Source organism: Chiloscyllium punctatum, chromosome 9, assembly GCF_047496795.1.
Source record: "Chiloscyllium punctatum isolate Juve2018m chromosome 9, sChiPun1.3, whole genome shotgun sequence".
Classification (NCBI taxonomy): domain Eukaryota; kingdom Metazoa; phylum Chordata; class Chondrichthyes; order Orectolobiformes; family Hemiscylliidae; genus Chiloscyllium; species Chiloscyllium punctatum.
Window position 1 is genome coordinate 59,938,128 of NC_092747.1, and position 19,178 is coordinate 59,957,305.

The 19,178-nt window shown below is 39.9% G+C and overlaps 1 protein-coding gene across 1 annotated transcript in view; it reads left to right on the plus strand.

Moving 5' to 3' along the window:
* The first annotated feature begins 413 nt into the window (after nt 1-413).
* The window catches only part of lonrf2 (LON peptidase N-terminal domain and ring finger 2), a 40,069-nt gene continuing 21,304 nt past the window's right edge, over nt 414-19,178 (plus strand). The window contains exons 1-8 of the mRNA XM_072577634.1: nt 414-1,828; nt 11,128-11,246; nt 11,378-11,500; nt 11,839-12,000; nt 12,546-12,753; nt 13,844-13,943; nt 17,193-17,307; nt 18,471-18,592. Coding sequence (XP_072433735.1) covers nt 1,132-1,828; nt 11,128-11,246; nt 11,378-11,500; nt 11,839-12,000; nt 12,546-12,753; nt 13,844-13,943; nt 17,193-17,307; nt 18,471-18,592 — 1,646 coding nt within the window. The 5' untranslated portion in view covers nt 414-1,131. The remainder of the gene's footprint in view (nt 1,829-11,127; nt 11,247-11,377; nt 11,501-11,838; nt 12,001-12,545; nt 12,754-13,843; nt 13,944-17,192; nt 17,308-18,470; nt 18,593-19,178) is intronic.

The window sequence follows — 19,178 nt, forward strand, 5'->3', positions numbered from 1 at the left end:
TTAAATTAAAATCGACTTCACGTTCATTAGGTCTTAAGATTTCCATTGGCTTCTGAAAAGTACCAATTACCAAGTGATCAACCACCCTATTACTATTTGTACAAGATAGAACGCGTGCTATTTTCATGTTGGGCCTGTGCAGAATTCATGTGGCTAGATTTATGGACAAGGTTGATGAATATTCATAAACTGAAACCTTGGGCAGCGTTTTTCCAATGTCTGAACGACGCGAATTGCGTGAGAAAAGTGTCAGACGGATATCCTCCATGAGATTTCACAATAATAAAAGCAAAAATACTGCGAATGCTGAAAATCTGAAACAAGAACAGAAAAATGCTGGAGAAACTCAGCAGGTCCGACTGCTCTGTTTCTCTGTCCACAGATGCGGCCAGTCCTCTTGAGTTTCTCCAGCATTTTCTGCGTTTGTATCAGCCGATCTGGGTTTCACATTAAGTCAAAATATGGGAAAGTCCAGTCTCTGCTTTGCTCGCTCGCCAACAGATGCTGTCTGCATCTGCTGAGTATTTCAAGGCTTCTCCCTGCTTTTAATTTCAGATTCGCGGGCATCTGCAGCACCCCGCTTTGCGATCCCGATGTAAAGTATGTGGCTTTATTTTGTCTGGTTGCGGGTTTATTTTGACGGGTTATTTATTGTGCTGGTTTGAGAGGAGGAGCCGGGGCTTGCACGGTTGCTGACAAACCCAGGGCGAGCTGATGGAATAGGCAGGCAGCTGCCACTCTCATTCCCAACAATTTCGGCCTCAGTTCCCGTTTCCAATCATTTTACCTGGGAAGGGAATATCACTCATTTGATCGTTTCTTCTGATATTTTGGCGGGACGGTGTCCAAGTGAATCATTTGTTTTCCCTCTTGTCATGAGTAAACGTGGTGATGTTGAAGCTGCAGCCGTGGCCGGGGCGGTCAGCTCGCTGTGTTTTATCCAACAGCTGCTCGCCTGGCTCAGGTTATATAATGTCCTGAGAGGCGGGAGCAAGGAGGCCGCACTGACTGGCTGAGGGAGGCGGAGACCGACCCCACCGACCAACCGGACTGACAAGCACCAAGCCCTGGCTGCAGCAGCCACCACCACTCGGGCCCTCGACTCCCGGTTCTAGCCCTGGCCCTGGCCGAATGGAGGCTCCGGCCGCTCGGACCGAGATGCTGGAACTGGCGGACGAGGCTTTCCGGGCGATGAACTACGAGCTGGCGGCTGATATTTACGAGTGCCAGCTGCTGGAACTAGGCCCCCAGCGGGCCCTCTACCTGAGCAAGGCCGGCGCTCTGACCCGCTGCGGCCGCTTCACCGAGGCCTTCGAGGCCTACCGCAGCGCCGCGGAGCTGGAGCGGCTCCGACCCGAGGACCTGAGCGACCTGCTGGACTGTATCGCCGCCAACGTCCGCCTGAAAGAGGCGCTGCCGCAGGCGGCCGGCCGGCTGCGGCACGGAGGCCCCGGGCAGGAGAAGGAGGAGGAAGCCGCGGCCTCGGAGCCTCTGAGCTGCCGGATCTGCCTGGAGCTGCTCTTCGAGCCCGTGTCGCTGCCGTGCGGCCACACTTTCTGCCGGAGATGCGTGGAGGAGGAGACGGTGACCGAGTGTAAAGTGTGTCCGCTGTCGCCGGCCGGGGCCGGGGCCGGGGCCGCTTCCTCCTCCTCCTCCCCGGCCAAGCCCAGAGCACATCTCGGCCTCACTGTGATTCTGTGTAACTTGTTGGAAAAGTGGTTCCCGTTGGAGTGCCGCGCCCGGCGGCTGCAGCTGGAGGCCGCCACTCTGGCCGAGCACGGGGATTACACAGCGGCCCTGGGCCTGTGTGAACAGGCGCTGTCTCTGGGTAAGGGCAGTGGGGCCGGAGGCCCGGCTCCTGTACCCGGGGTAGGTGGGGGCTGACTGAGTGTGTTCGGGGGAGGGGGTGAAGCGGCCTCCCGTTGCTGTGGGGAAGCCGACATTAGTTTGTTTTTGATGGGACTGGAGTCCGTCATTCGAAACCCGAGTGACCTCTTTCTGCTTTCATTTTCGTAACTGGCTAAAAAAAAGTTAACAACGCAGCTTGTGTTTATCTGCTGTTATTTAATGTCGAACTTGCAGCATTTAGTTGTCCTCTGTCTGTCTGGTCCGTCCACGGTCCTGACACATCCCTTCGCAGGAGCGTTGTGTAACAAACTTTGACATAAGGAGCTGTTCGGGCGGGTGTCCAAAAACGTGGTCAGGGATAGATTTTGTTTAAAGAACTTCGTGAAGGAAGTTCACGAAGGTTTTGGGAAAATATTCTAGTGTGGGGCTTAGGCAGCTGAAAAAAAGGGAAAAGTCACACAACACCAGGTTATAGTCCAACTGGTTTAATTGGAAGCACACTAGCTTTCGGAGCGACGCTCCTTCAGGTGATTGTGGAGGGCTCGATCGTAACACAGAATTTATAGCAAAAATTACAGTGTGATGTAACTGAAATTATACATTGAAAAATTGATTGTCTGTTAACCCTTTCATCTGTTAGAATACAGTGATAGTTTCACTTCTTTCATGTGTAAATCACAAACCCCTTTTTCGGGTTAGCTGTTACCAATGGTGATAGCTAGACAATATGTTGAAGGTGTTAGCCCCCTGTGTTCTCTGTCTATGACCTGATGTTTAGATTGATTCTAATCTTAAAAAGTGAGTTTTACATAAATTCATGCAGTTTTTAAAGCTCAGAGTTCTACATGAATGTATGCAGTTTTTGAGCAAAATACAATGTAACTCTGCAAGTACAAATTCACCACACAAAATATGTCGTAGCCTTTGCTCGGTTTCCCCAACGGATGAATGGGCACCGCACAACAATCAACAGATAGGAGGGTTCCCTCCCAGTTGGGGAACACTTCAGTGGTCCAGGACATTCAGCCTCTGACCTTCGGGTGACCATCCTCCAAGGTGGACTTCGGGACAGGCAGCAGAGGAAAGTGGCCGAGCAGAGGCTGATAGCTAAGTTCAGTACCCATAGGGAGGGCCTCAACGGGACCTTGGGTTCATGTCACATTACAGGTGATCACCATTGCACTATACACACACACACACACATATTCCTACACACACACTCTCTCATACACACTGACACAAGTACACATAGACGCGCACACAGACACCCACACACACTCCCACACATGCACCCCCTCACAGACTTAAGACACTCTGCACTCACTACGCACACTTTCTCACACTCTCAACCCCCACCCCAGACAGCCACGCACACACAGACAAAGACCCACATGCACACATATATTTTGTGTGGTGAATTTGTACTTGCAGAGTTACATTGCACTTTGCTCAAAAACTGCACACGTTCATGTAGAACTCTGAGCTCAAAAACTGCATGAATTTATGTAAAATTCTGTTATCTCACTTTTTAGATTAGAATCAATCTAAACATCAGGTCATAGACAGAACACAGGGGGCTAACACCTTCAACATATTGTCTAGCTATCACCATTGTTAACAGCTAACCCGAGAATGCAACTTTTTTAAAAAAAAGGGTTTTGTGATTTACACATGAAAGAAGTGAAATTATCACTGTATTCTAACAGATGAAAGGCTTAACAGACAATCAATTTTTCAATGTATAATTTCAGTTACATCACACTGCAAATTTTTGCTATAAATTCTGTTACGATCGAGCCCTCCACAATCACCTGATGAAGGAGCGTCACTCCGAAAGCTAGTGTACTTCCAATTAAACCTGTTGGATTATAACCTGGTGTTGTGATTTTTAACTTTGTACACCCCAGTCCAACACCGGCATCTCCAAATCATGAAAAAAAGGGAGTTCTCATAATAAGCCAGAGTGGGGAAACTCATTGGTACGAGTAAGATCTGAAAAATAAACGTATAATGTTAATTTCTTGTAGCTGCACAAGTCTTTATACTATTAAATGCAGTGGTTCAGCAACAAAAACAGCTACAAGAAATTATAACTTTGTTCCATTTGTTCAGTTCTTGCTCCCTGAGAGCCAAATAATGTTGAGCCAAATAATTAATCCATGTTGAAAGATAATTTTGCAATTTGCATTATTTTAATTGTTTCTTTTATTAGATTTATTCAATTAACTGGTAGTATAATGACAGCAAAGAAGGTTGCCTCAGAGTACAACAGGACATTGATCTGATGGGATGGGGAGTGACAGATGGTGTGTAATCCAGATACGTATGAAGTGCCACATTTTGGTAGGGTAAATACTTGTACCCTTATTGGTAAGGTCATGGGAAGTGTTGCTGAGCCAGGAGATCTTGGACTGCAGGTATATAATTCCTTGAAAGTAGAGTCACAGGTCGACAGGATAGGGAAGAAGGTAATTGGTACACTTGCCTTTATTAGACAGTGCCTCAAGTACAGTCGGTTCTGCTATAATGCATGTTTCTTCAATGCGAATTCACTTTAATGTGATTTGAAGAATTTATACCATTATTTGTAGAACGTAATCCTTCCTTACCTATGTTGGGTATAATGTGATTCTGGCTCCATTAGTTTAAATGGTGTAGAATTGTGCAATTTTTCTTATAACGTGAAATCATACCAGAATGGAAGTATCGGGTTCTGTCAACACTGTTTAGGAGTTTGGAGGACATATTGCGGCTGTGCAAGATATTGGTTAGGCCACGTTTGGGCTATTGTCTTTAATTGCTATAGGAAGGATGTTGTGAAACTTAAAATGGTTAAGAAAGACTTGCAAGGATGTTGCCAGGGTTGGAGGGTTTGAGCTATAGGTAGAGGCTGAATAAACTGGTGCTATTTTCCCTGGACCATCAGAGGCTGAGGGGTGGCCTTGTAGAGGTTTATAATATCATGAGGGCATGGCTAGGAGAGTCCAAAACGAGAGGGCTAGGGCTTAGGGTGAGAGGGGAATGATTTTAGAAGGGACCTAAGGGGCAACTTGTTCATGCAGAGAGTGGTGTATATATGGAATGAGCTGTCAGAGGAAGTGGTGGGGTTGATACAATTGCAACATCTAAAAGGCACTTAGATGGGTATATGTCTAGGAACGGTTTGGAGCGATATGGGCCAAATGCTGGCAAATGACTTATTCAGGATATCTGGTTGGCATGGACGATTTGGACCAAAGGATCTGTTTCTATGCTGTATATCTCTAGGACTCTGTGGTAAGGTTTTGCACATTATGAAATCAGAGGGATTGGAAATGTCAGTCAGTTCCTTGAGCCTGTTATACTGTTCAGTTATATCTAATGTGAGTCTTAACTCTGTTTACTTGCGGAAGTAAACAGCTTAATGTGAAAGTGAGTTCAATCTGATTCACTGAGATTTTTTTCTTAACTTAGACTGTCATACTTTTCTGGGGGAGAGATATTTTTGTTCGCTGCCAGAGGAAGTGGTGGAGGCTGATACAATTGCAACATTTAAAAGTCGTCTGGATGGGTATATGAATAGGAAGGGTTTAGAAGGATATGGGCCAAGTGGGACCAAATTGGGTTGGGATATCTGGTCGGCATGGACTGGTTGGACTGAAGGGTTTGTTTCCGTGCTGTACATCTCTGACTCTATTACTTCTCTTTAGGCCTAAGGTGAATGACTTGGCAGAATTTAATAAGGCTGAAAGACCATGTTACTTAATTGAATGACCTTTATCAAGCTAATGTTTAACTTTCATGTAACACCCAATCTTTTTCTCTCCCATGTGAGATCTAAGCTTGAACACCAGGGCACATCAGCCCCTGTCCAATTTCTCCTCTTTTTTGTTTTGTTTCACAGGGTTTCAAGAACCTGTTTTGTTTCACAGGGTTTGTGTATTTCTGTGAAGTTTAATTTTATTTTCTTTATATCTGCTTTTTGTGAATTGTCCTCTAAAGAGAGGCTACATGATGGTCAGTGAAGCCAAGATTGTTTTATATTTGAAACCCCAAACAAAGAGCTTTCCTCCAGAGACTTGTGGGAAGATGAGGGTAGTGGGTGTATGACTAAATGTGAAATTTCAACTTGGCAGCCAAACATACTCTGTTAATGTTTGGAAAAGATGAAAAATAGTCTGTGAATTTAGTGGCATTTATAGTAACCGTTTAGAAGTTACCAAAGACCAAGTTATTTATCTCTATATCTCCTATGCGCATGAGGCGTGTACAAGTAAGCCAAAAACCACTTGAGTCAGTGGCAAATGTACTATTGAGCCAAATGTCATACAGCACAGAAACTGACCCTTCAGTCGAACCAGTCCATGCCAAACATAATCCTAAACTAAGCTAGTCCCACCTGCCTGCTCCTGGCCCATATCCCTCCACACCTATTTGTGTACCTATCCAAATATCTTTTATATGTTGTAATTGTACCCACATCCACACTTCCATAGGAAGTTCATTCCACACACGTTCCACCCTCTGTGTTTCAAAAATACTGCCCCCATGTCTGTCTTAAATCTCTCTCCTCTCACCTTAAAAATGTGTTTTTCTGCTTCCCCCCCCCCCCACCTTGTTTTGAAATCCCCCATGCAAGGAAAAAGGCAACTACCATTAAGTCTGTCTATACTTCTCATTGTTTTATAAACCATAAGGTTGCCTCTCAACCTCCCACACTCCAGAGGAAAACGTTCCAGCCTTTGTAGCCTTTCTTTATAACTCAAACATCCATACCCAGCAACATCCTGGTAAATGTCTTCTGAACACTCCCAGCTTGATAATATCCTTCCTATAACTGGGTGACCAGAACTGGACACAGTTTTTTTTTAAATATTCCCTGATCTTGTTTTATTTTACCTAGGAACCCCAAACTTTTTTCCGATGGGTTTAAAAAATTGTTGTGAGTACTTGAAGTGCGCAAGTGTGGAGGGGGACCTGAAAGAGCATGGATTATGGAATGAGTAGAGGTGTGAGGAAGTTTTATGGCATTACACAAGACCTAGAGAAGAAATTGCAGGGCTCTGGCTGATATTTTTGCATCTTAGTTAGCCATGGGTGAGATCCCAGAAGACTGGATGGTAGTGAATGTTGTCCCCTTATTCTAGAAGGGCTGCAGAGAAAAATCTGGGAACTGTAGACCATAAGCTTATTCCTCAGAATCTTCTCGAGTAAGATATGCATGCATTTGGGAAAAACAGGTTTTGATTGAGAGTAATTAGCATGGCTTTGCGCATGGGAGATTATGCCTTACAAATTTGTTAGAGTTCCTTAGAGTTAGAGAGCTGGCAAATTGGATCACAATTGGCTTGATGGTAGGAAGCAGTGGATAATAGTGGAAGGATGCTTGTTGGACTGGAGGTCTGCGATGATGGTTTACTTGGGTCAGTGCTGGCCCCATTACAGTTTGATATCTGTATTAATTACTTGGATGCGGATGTACAAGGTACGATTACTAAGTTTCCAGATGACAACAAAATAGACAGTATTGTGGACAGTGAGGAGCGTTATCGGAAATTGCAGCAGGACCTTGATCAACTAGGAAAGTGGGCTGAGGAATGGCAAATGAAGTTTAATGCAGGTAAGTGTGAGGTCTTGCATTTTGGAAAGTCAAATCAAGTTAGGAGTTTCATGGTGAATGGTAGAGCCTAAAGGAGTGTAGTGGAACAGGGGGACCTTGGAATTCTTGTGCATGGTTCTCTGAAGATGAAGTCACAGTTAGATAGGGCAATGAAGAAGGCATTTGGCACACCAGCCTTCAATCGGGCATTAAGTATAGAGTTGGGAAGTTTTATGTTGCAGTTGTACAGGACTTTGGTGAGTCTGCAGTTGGATATTATGTTCAGTTTTTGTCACCTTGCTATAGGGAGGATGTTATTTAAACAGGACAGAATGAAGAAGAAAGTTACAAGGGTGTTGCCAGGACTTTAGGGTTGGAATTATAGAGAGAGGTTGGACAAGCTGGGATTTCTTTCTTTAAGCATAGGAGACGGAGGGTGGGATCTTATGGAAGTGTATAAGATCACGAGAGGCATGGATAGGGTGAATGCCCTTAGTCTTTTTCCCAGAGTTGCGGAATCAAGGATGAGTGCATCAATTTAGAGGGGAAAGAATAAAGAGAAAGTGAGGGGCACCCTCCTTTTATACAGAGGGTGGTACAAATATGGAATAAGCTGCCAAAAGAAATGGTTAAGGCAGGTACATTAACAACATTTTGAAAGGCATTTGGGCAAATACATGGATAGGAAAGGTTTAGAAGGATATGGGCCAAGTGCAGGGAAATAGGGTTAGCAGGGATGGCTGAAGGGTGGCCTTAGAGGTTTATAAAATTGAGGGGCATAGATAGGATAAACAGACGAAGTCTTTTCCCTGGGGTGGGGGGAAGTTCAGAACTAGAGGACATAGGTTTAGAGTGAGAGGGGAAAGATATATGAGAGGCCTAATGGGCAACTTTTTTTCACGCAGAGGATAGAATGTGTATGGAATGAGCTGCCAGAGGAAGTGCTGGAAGCTAGTACAATTGAAACATCTGGATGGGTATATGAATAGGAAGGGTTTGGAGGGATATGGGTCGGGTGCTGGCAAGTGGGACTAGATTAGTTGGGATATCTGGTCGGCATGGGCTAGTTGGACTGAAGGGTCTGCTTCTGTGCTGTACATTCCTATGACATTTTGGTTGGCATGGGCCAGTTTGGCTGAAGCGCCTGTCTCCGTGCTATAAGACGAGGTCTCGCCAATGCCTTCAACGTGACTTCCAAATTCCTGTACTCAAAGGATTGAACAATGAAGGCAAGTGTGCCAAATAATGGGTCTTTTCAGCATGTAAATATAGTGATGGATGCTGTCCAGCAGATCATGTATTTTAGTGAATGTTACTAAATTGAAGGTTTTTTTCTTTTGATTTTAACCACCCTGACTTGGCCTTAACATTAATTGTTTGTTTGACTGTCTGGGAACAGATAATTGTATCCCATTTAGCACAATAATGGTGAAACATGGTTTAATTACTTCATTAATGGAGGAAAATATGTCTTCCATTTGATTCAGAGGTTTGTTTTGTAACCTACTTTCTAATCTTGAAACTAACATTTTAAAAAAAGCAATATACTTTGGATCTGGAAATTTTTTAAAAATTCAGAAAATGTTGTGATTTGCTGAGAGCAAAAGATAATGCCTTTCATTAGAACGCTGAAGCTCTGAGATGCAGTTCATGATAAATCCTAATCCAACCCTGCCCTGAAATTCTAGGATCTAGAATGCAACTATGTCCAATTGGCTTCCTCTCTGCTCCTTTTCATTTGTTTCCCATCACTTAGAGGTTTACAAAGTTATGAGGGGCATGGATAGGGTAAATAGGCAAAGGCTTTTTCCTGAGGTCAGGGTGTCCAGAACTAGAGGGCATAGGTTTAAGGTGAGAAGGGAAAGATATAAAAGAGACCTAAGGGGCAATGTTTTCACACACAGGGTGGTACTTATATGGAATGAGCTGATGGTGGAAGCTGGTACAATGTAACATTGAAGAGGCATTTGGATGAGTATATGAATAGGAAGGGTTTGGAGGGATATGGACCGGGTGCTGGCAGGTGGGACTAGATCAGGTTGGGATATCTGGTCAGCGTGGTTGGGTTGGACCGAAGGGTCTGTTTCCATGCTTTACCTCTCTATGACTTGTCTGCATATTGACTTCAGTTGTTGCTTGGTTTACCCATGTTCACAATGTGTTCAAATCCTATGACATCCTTCCAGTCTGTAGCTGCCTACAATTCTCTGATCTTTTGAAGTAAATGTTTTACAGCTATGGCCACTCATTCATGACATCCATTTTACCCCATCATTTATGTTATGCTATCTGGGCGCTCAGTGTTATTTCTTCGATTGAGCATTTTGAACCTCATGATGTCGCCTTTTAGGTTGGGAGCCATTTTTGTCAGATCTTACACTTTCCAAACACTTTGGGATATTTTTCTGTATTAAATAGAATGTGCTTCTGTGAATTACTATTGTAGACTTTGACCGTATAGAGTATAAAATGGCAGCTTTGGAGAGAGGCACATACTTAAGACTTTAAGTCTGTTTACCTTGCACCTGGAAAAAAAATGGAAGAGGACCTCTGTATAGGCTTAACTGCAAGGAAGTATCATAATGGGTCTTTTCAGCATGTAAATATAGTGATGGATGCTGTCCAGCAGATCATGTATTTTAGTGAATGTTACTAAATTGAAGGTTTTTTCTTTTGATTTTAATTTGTAGTAATGCTGCAATTCACAACTGCTGATGAGGTTAAGAATATCCAGTGCTAATTCAGAACAAAATCCCCATTTAATCCTGATTAATCACTCAATCAGCTTTCCAGGAAATGTACAAAATGAATTTGCTGATTGAATGATAACCTACTTGCAAGTAATTGAGCAATAGCCCATTTTTTGAGCACATTTGTAAACAGTTGGTGAAAATTTTCAAAGTATTTTTCAAAAACTCTAATACTATTTAGAAAATTGGTAAAATAATTCCATGTCAGATGTTTTCTGCATTGAATGTGCATGGTTAAGATTCTATGTATTAGTATCGAATACAGGTACCTGAAATTTAGGCACTTTTTTGAGGTTTGACTGTTATACTTGTGCAGCTTTAAATAATAGCTTTGTCTTGACAATTTATAAAGAGTTTGTATTATTAAATTTTAATCCTTACACAGTTTGTAATTGAGTGGCAGCAATGCACCTTGGTAGCACAGTCTCCTGTGCTTCCTTCCTACTACGCAATGCTGCAGAACTTTTTGCTGAGATTCTTACCTCCAATCAATAAACGGCCAAAAATTTTTATAGTTTTTTAAATTTTTGGTTGCTGTAAAAATTTACTAGATTTTAGAGGGTGGGTGCATACTGGGCAGGACAGATGTTGGTGTCATTACAGTTGGTTTTGGCAATTAATCATAAACTGATTTGTAACAGTATAAGAATCTGGTAGCTCACACGACCTTAGTTCCAAGTAGAATAAAGGGATGTGTTTAATGAGGAAATCACCTAGTTGCTATTTACCAAAAAAGTGAAACTAGCTGATTTCACAAAATGGTGGTTAGACTGTCCGTTTTCTGCAAACTTGAGAATGAAAAGGCAGAATGTTTTGAAAAATTTTATATTTCATAAACAGGCAGCATGTTACCAACTGGATATACAGCAAGTTATTAAATGCTACTGGTAAAGTCAACAATACTTAATCTTACACTTAAAGCATATTAAATTGTACCCTCTATTTCTTCAGTACCCCATGATTACATGATGAGGTGTTATCGTGCTGAGCTATACATAACTACAGGAAAATACAAGGAAGCACTTTGTGATGGAGATGCAGCATGTATGCTTAAACCACTAAAGACAAAGGTATCCTTGTATCATGGAAAGTTTTTTGTTTACGGTTTGGCTTAAAAATTTTGAATTTTTAAGTTGTACAGTTGACCCTGCTCTCTGTGATTATTCAGATATTTTTGTGCCTCTTTTGTTTTTCCTGATAGGGGCATTTTTGGAAAGCTCAAGCTCTGATTAAAATGGGCAGAACTGAAGAAGCTTTAAAAGAATATATATACTGCATTGCTTTGAGACCAGACTGGAATTCTGTAAGACTCGAAGCACAAAAGGTGATTTGTTTGTTTATATTTGACCTGACCATCAATATCTTTGACCAAATGTGTTTCCAGGTGGGTACAACTGTTCTAATTTGTACCTGTGCTGATTATTGGTCATCTAGTGTTGGTCACAAACAGAACAAAAATATAATGAAAATAAAAGTAATTTGTCTTTTCGTTTGGAGGGAAATGAAGTTTGCTATATGATTCAATTATATACTTGGCTAAAAATTACTCGCTCTCCTATACAAGTGGTCAAATGTGAATGACTGCTTAGAACCTTTCAAAATGTTCTATTTGACTGTGCATCTTGGATACACTAAAAACATTAACTATAATTTTCACCTTAGATCTTGTGTGATATGTTTTCACCTGTTTTGGGGAATATGTCGGATACTGTACCAACCAACAAACGACCGCAGTCATCTTGCCTAAACCCTAAGCCTACGTTTCTCAGAGCCTTTAGCCCTGCATCAGTTGTCAGAGACGATACAGTTACTGCTCCTTCTCCGGTATGTTAAACTTTTAAATTTATTTATAAACATTAAAAGTAATTTAGTGTAAGCAAACTGCTTTTAAGTTGTCATCTTCATGTTGTATTTCAATTTCTTCAGTAATGTCAAGACAGCTTAGTTTGTGACTGTGTTCTGGATCAAATGTAAGGTTTAGGTTGGATGGAATGACTCTAGTTAATTTCATTTGATCCCTCTTGTAGTAAGAAGCTGAAAGAAAGTGGAGCCGTTGAGCCAAAGGATCAATCCAAATTGAACATCTACAATGTTGTGCACATTAAAATCAGCTTTGATTTTAGTCTCTTACTTGCTAATTTTGAGTGGAGGTCACAATCTATCTACTATCTACTATATACTATCTGCATAAAAATTAGATTGAGAGTGCAGTTATTCAGTGACTTGTACGTTAATTATTTGATTTTATAAGAAGGAATCTTGACTGTAGTGTCAAATGACCTTTACGTATTTTTGAGAGTGGGTAAATGTGCCTCTACGTGAATTTGGATTTTTAATTGTGAAGTACCTTGCATATTTTCTCATCTTAGGTTTTTTCCAAAATGAACAGTATTACAGCACAAGAACTAAATACTTCAAGTCAAATACTGACAAAGTCCAAGGCTACACCAAGAGAAACCTCTGTGCTAGTTGAAGCAGTTCCGTCTAGTTTTACTAATGGCAACCAAAAGAGAAAGCTATCACATGAGACAGAGCTCTGTGAGAGCTTCGAAACAACCAGCAAAATGGCTAAAAAAGGTTTGACACTTTGTTTCTAATTTGTACCTGTGCTGATTATTGGTCATCTAGTGTTGGTCACAAACAGAACAAAAATATAATGAAAATAAAAGTAATTTGTCTTTTCGTTTGGAGGGAAATGAAGTTTGCTATATGATTCAATTATATACTTGGCTAAAAATTACTCGCTCTCCTATACAAGTGGTCAAATGGATCAAATGACCTTTACGTATTTTTGAGAGTGGGTAAATGTGCCACTACGTGAATTTGGATTTTTAATTGTGAAGTACCTTGCATATTTTCTCATCTTAGGTTTTTTCCAAAATGAACAGTATTACAGCACAAGAGTGCCTCCCAGGATATATTTAAGGCAGACCAAATAGAACCTTGCAAGTAGTGGGAATGTGCTGTAATCCGATCAGCCATGATTGTGTGGTGTACCAGGCTTGAGGGCATGATTACTCTTGCTCCTAATTCATTGATTCTCAACTTGGTCAAAGTATGAAACATAAAGTGGTTTGTTTTGTTTGCAAACAGAACTGTGTGGCCAGTGAGATATGGAAGCTTCGGTGGATTGTGGAAGTGTTTATAACATAGGCAGAAAACTACCCCTGTAGTCAATTAGTGTAAATGAAAAATGGCAAATTAGCATGGATATTTTTTCATAGTTTTGTCTGTTGGAATTAATGGCAAAAATGGACTCTGGAATAAACATGATACATTGAAATGGATCTGAGTGAGAGGTGCATGCAGAGTCAAGATTTTAAAGGCACAGATGTGATGGGCTAAATGGCTGTTTCAATTTTGATTGCTATAAACTCTTGCTGACCAGAAAATTCTCTGGATCATTGGTACACACATTGGCAGGCGGTCTGTCCACATGCACTTCGCATTCATTCCTTGATTTTTCTGTCTGGTGGCTGGAGCTGGATTATTTAAAAATTTAATTGATCACCTCATCTTGCAGAGATTTCCTGAGATTAAATGAATGATTATTTGAAATTCTTGTAAATTTTGTCTTGCTAAAAGTGAGACTACTAGAAGGAAGCTGCATTTTTTTGGAAATTTATTGTAGTTTTATAAAAATACAAATCTTCTCTTTCTAAATCAGATGAATTTGTACCCTTGACATTTGACAATTTTAAAACGTCAAGAGAGATTCCCAGTGAACTTATGGATCCATTCGATTTTGAATGCTCTCTCTGTATGAGGTATTTTAAGTTTATTTTTAAATGTTTCTTCCAAATATTTCTGAAAAACATAGTAGAAAAAAGCAGTTTTCTATAAAATGTAGAATTTTTGATTTTTAAATCAATTTGAAACTTTTCAGTACAGACTATTCTTCTGATTTTAGTGCTGAAATATGTCCTAAAATGCCATAAAAACAGTTTATGGTGATTAGATTAGATTCCCTACACCAAGGAAACAGGCCATTTGGCCCAATAAATCCACACAGATCCTCAGATTAACCCACCCAAACCCGTTTCCCTACCCTATATTTAGCCCTGACTAATGCACTTAACTCTGTGGGCAATTTAGTATGGCCAATTCACCTGAACTGCACACTTTTTTTGGATTGGGGGAGGAAACTGGAGAACCCAGAGAAAATCCACACAGACACTGGAAGAATGTGCAAATTCCACACAGACAGTTGCCCGAGGCAGGAACCTAACCCGGGTCGCTGGCACTGTGAAGCAGCAGTGCTAACCACTGAGCCACTGTGCAGCACCGCCATAGTATTAAGAGGCTTTTTCAGGAAAACCTTTTTTAAGAGTTGGGACTAATCCTAGATCTTTCTCAATTTAACTATTGTTTTAGTTATATAAACGGCTTATAAAGCCATTAAAAGTCACCTACTGAAGGTTAAGTATTTTGGATATCCCCCCACCAGGAAATTTTGCTCTGTGCATTCAGCTGACCCGGCCAAAACATTTGGCTGTTAAACTCGGGCCATAAGACATGGGAGCAAAAGTAGGCCATTCTGTCCATTCAAAAAGATCATGGCTGATCTGATGGCCCTCAATTCCAGTTTTCTATCTTTTCCCCCATAGCTGTTGATTCTGTTATTGTTTTTAAAACAATCTATTACTGCCTTCATTATAATGAACGAACCAGTCTCATCTATCCACAATAAAGAATTCCATAGATTCACTACACTCAGAAGAAATGCCGCCTCCATCTGTCTTTACATGCTTGACCACTAATTCAGGGATTGGGTGCCTGTTCTTAGGTTATCCCCCTTGTGGGAGAGTCTACTTTGCATAACCCTATCAAGTCCCCTAAGAATTATGGATGTTTCAATAAAGTAATTTCTCATGCTTCTAAATTCCAATGAGTCGGTTGAGTCTATACTCCATCTCCCTTCTAAGACATTCCCTCACTATCCAGTATCAGCCTAGCAAACCGTCTCCAATGCCAGTACATCTATCCTTGTCTAAGGGGCTCAAAACTGTTTTTCAACTGTGGTCTGGCTAGTGCCTTGTATAATTTTAGCAAAGTCCAACTCTTTATGTTCCCTTGACTTTGAAATAAAAACCAACATTGCAATTGCTTTTCCCTATTACCTACTGAGTTTGGATGCTAACTTGTATGTGAAATCCAGAATTCCCTATATATTGCCCCCAACATCATGGGCTTTGTTTTTTCTTTTAAGGTATCATGCTTTAAGCTATTTATCAAGTGGCTTCTGGAAATTCAGAAATATTACACTGATTTCCCTTCTGATCTTCCTGATTGTTACCATCTCAAAGAATTCTGTAAAATTTTAACAGGCATGATTTCTCCTTCATGAAGATATATTGACTTTGCTTAATAATATTTCTAAATGCTTAGCTCCTGTATCTTATTATCATAGACCAAACATTTCCCAAAAACGGGCATTAAACTTTTTTGTCTCGTGATAGTTAGTTAGTGTATTCCCTTTTGATTTATTTAGTAATTTTGGAATGCTATCCCTGTCTTCCACTGTGAAGACTCCAACTTTTCCTGTCCTTTCCGTTGATCCCAATTCTAACCCTGTATTTTTATTTTGGTTTTTTTTTACAATTTTATTAGCTGTTATCCCTGTAAACCCAGCTTCTCTCCACCCCCGCCCCCCCACTTCACAAAAGTACTCTTCTAAGTCAGGATCTTGCCACCCATGAGCTTGTTGTGGGTGCTCACCTTTAATGGAAAAATAGTGAAACCTTTCTCCTCTTAATTTTCTTTCATCTAGCTATTGTGTTTTTTTAACCATGTTCCTCACTCCCAACATCAGGAATCTTAGTGTTTGTATTTTTAAATTGGGACAATACTAGGGAGTTGGGACACAACCTTCTCCTCCTTTTGAGACTTTGTCTTGTATTTTGTTTTTTAAACAACCCTTGTTCTGTACTTACTCAAGTGTCTCACTAAGTTGAGGTAACCTCCCAATGGTATACAGCTTGTCCTGCTAGGGTCCAGAAACTACCTCCAATTTCTCAACCTGCAATCCCTTGATATTATTCGAAGATTTTGAGGCATTTTATTATTAATGATGCTATCTAAATTATGAAAGTAGTGGGTAGTCTTATGTGTAATCCCTGTTACAAGTACTTCATCTAACCCTTAGGTGCCGAAAACTGAAGTTAACTTGGGTCCTCATGGACTTGAAGTCATTATCTAAAATAATTTGCTTAGCTTTACTGTGATCACCTTTTTTTCCAGAATGAAAGTTTTCTTGGAAAAAGATATAGAATCCTAATATTGAAACTATTGAGATGTGGGGGACTAAAGTTGGGTAGTATCCAAATGAAATTTTTGTTGTGTTAACATTTGGAGCAAAAGGTCTGAATAGTACAGTCCAAGATGCCAAGTTTCACTCCCTTTGCTACCTACAACCAGTCCATATTATATTTCAAGCACTTAATGAAATAAAGACCACTTGACAATTTTGGCTCCACTTGTCCAGTCATTCAAACTCCATATTTTTCAGTTGCCATCAAAGATCCTGTATTTGCTACACAATTTGGTGATGTTGACAATAATAATTGAATTACCAATGTGGTCTTACAGCTTATCCATAGAATGGAAATCAAATTCTGGACCCTTGCAGGACAAGCTGTATACCTCACTGCAGATAATTTGTTGTCAGCTTTTCATTTTTCAATTTTCTTGAACTCTGAAGAAGAAAACTGAAAATTCTTTCAGTATGAACTGAGAATTTATCTTTATCCAAAGTGCAAAGATATTGCATACATTGACAGTAATGTGTACTTGGCCTGAATGATTTATAGTATGAAATAGTTTTTCTTCTCTGTTTGAATGACCATCGTAGCAGCAGATCAATTTGAGTTTCAGTCCAAATAAATTGGGTAATTATGTGGGTTTATAATTTGGTTTTTTTTTCTTTTTTATTAAAAATGTCTAACCTGACCTCCAAATATTACAGTATTTTATTAGAGATTTGAAGTTTTTCAAAGGTTTTTTTAATTTGCCCGTAGGTTGTTCTATGAACCTGTCACCACTTCCTGTGGGCACACGTTTTGTTTGAAGTGTTTGGAGCGCTGTCTGGATCATAATGCCAGCTGTCCTCTCTGTAAGGAAAATTTAGCTGAGGTTAGTGTTGTGCATGCAATGCTTCTGTATTTACAGTTGCAAACAAAATGGTAATGTACTGCTGTAGTTTCATTCCTATTCCTAAAAAAAGTCAGGGAGAATCCTATTATTTTGGCAACCATATAAAAGTTTAGTTTCTCATTGAAGTAAGGCAATGTTCATACAAGTTAATTATTTCAAGGAACTTTAGAACAGTTAACTTGTTCACTTTAAATTTCTAAAGTATTTCTTAAATATATTTGGGTTTGAGAAGCGAATTTAATCTCATTGATGTAATTTTTTGCATTCGTAAAAAAGACATTTTAATCTGTTAATAATGACCGCATCAGATATTTTTCTTCCATATCTTCTCTACACTTTTTTTTTTCTCTAGAAGTTAAAAAACTCCACAAAACAGTAGGCACTGGAGCACCACACTTGCATTTGCTCATTTGAGGTGTTTGATTTTCACCTGGCCTTTAAAGAAGCAAAGGCAAATAGTGATTGAGGTGGTCACAGATTTCCAATGGGGTGATATTGTTATGGAATGTGCTACTATTACATTTAGGCTTGGTTGTACATTTAAGATGTCACAAAACAAACAGAACCTAAGTTAATACATATCCATCACTCTGCCTTGAAGGCATTCTGACATTTGGAAATCTGAAATCCTAGATATAACTTAGTTATATAAAGTATAATGACAAGTATTTTAGGAATGGGAAATAGATGGAATTGTTTGTTTTTTGAGATATAATCAACTTAGTTACATTGATTTTCCTTGTCTTCAGTTTTTGTGTACTTCTGCTTTGATAAAGACTAAAATAAGATTTGTCAAATGATTCCCAACAATTGCACCAAAACAGCATTGAAGATTGTGTAAATGTCAAATACAGATAGTTATTCTATAATACAATAATAGCATTATTGTGTAACCTTGTATTTATAAAAAAATTGCGTTTTAGAAACAGCACTTAATGTTGGTGGTATAATCAGCCAACACACGTTTTAAAGTTCACATTTCGAAACAATGTCCCCAATTTGTCAATTGTTACACTGAATTTTAATTAACAAAATGTGCATTATAGTAGAATGACATGTACTTCATTTTTTTTTTAAAAATGAGCCTTTCATGTTTATTCATTCAAATAGATTTAATAGTACTCTTTATTTTTCACTTGTAGTATTTGGTAACAAGATCTTTCAATAAGACATTCTTGGTAGAGGAACTCATTATTCAATACCTGCCTGAAGAGCTAAACGACAGGAGGCGACTTCATGAGGAAGAAATGAAGGAACTATCTAAGTATGTGCAACTTAATATCTACTTTTAAAAGTTAGGTTCAAGATTTAAATTGTTATCTTTAATTTCACACTCATCATTTGAAAATATCAGTGGCCTGGGCTTTCCTAAAAAGTTAATGATACATGCCATTATAAAGCAGACCAGAGAATCCTGCACTAATGCGGCAGAGTAGGAGGCTGGTTAGCCGACTGAGCTCACTGGTTGAGGATTCACCCTTTCAGTGTCTCGGAGGGTGTTTGTTTTTCCCTCCCTTCTTTTTTCTTTCCTTTCATACACAATTTGCAGAGAAAGAGTGCTTGGACTTTCATGGAAGAGATCCTTAACAGGCTATATTGTCTAAACATAGAGCTGTAGTCATTTGCCCAGGAACCAATTAAGCAATTGTTTCTATGCTGAGTACTTTTATTTTTCTTCTTTCTAACTTTTAAGTTTACATCACAAAAAAAATAAAAGCAGCTTTACTTGAGGAAAATATAAGTATGTAAGTTAGCTCGCTGAGCTTGAAGGTTTGTTTTTCAGATATTTTGTCGCCATGAGTAGGTAACATCAGTGAGAGTTTCTGGTGAAGCGCTAGTGATATGTCCCA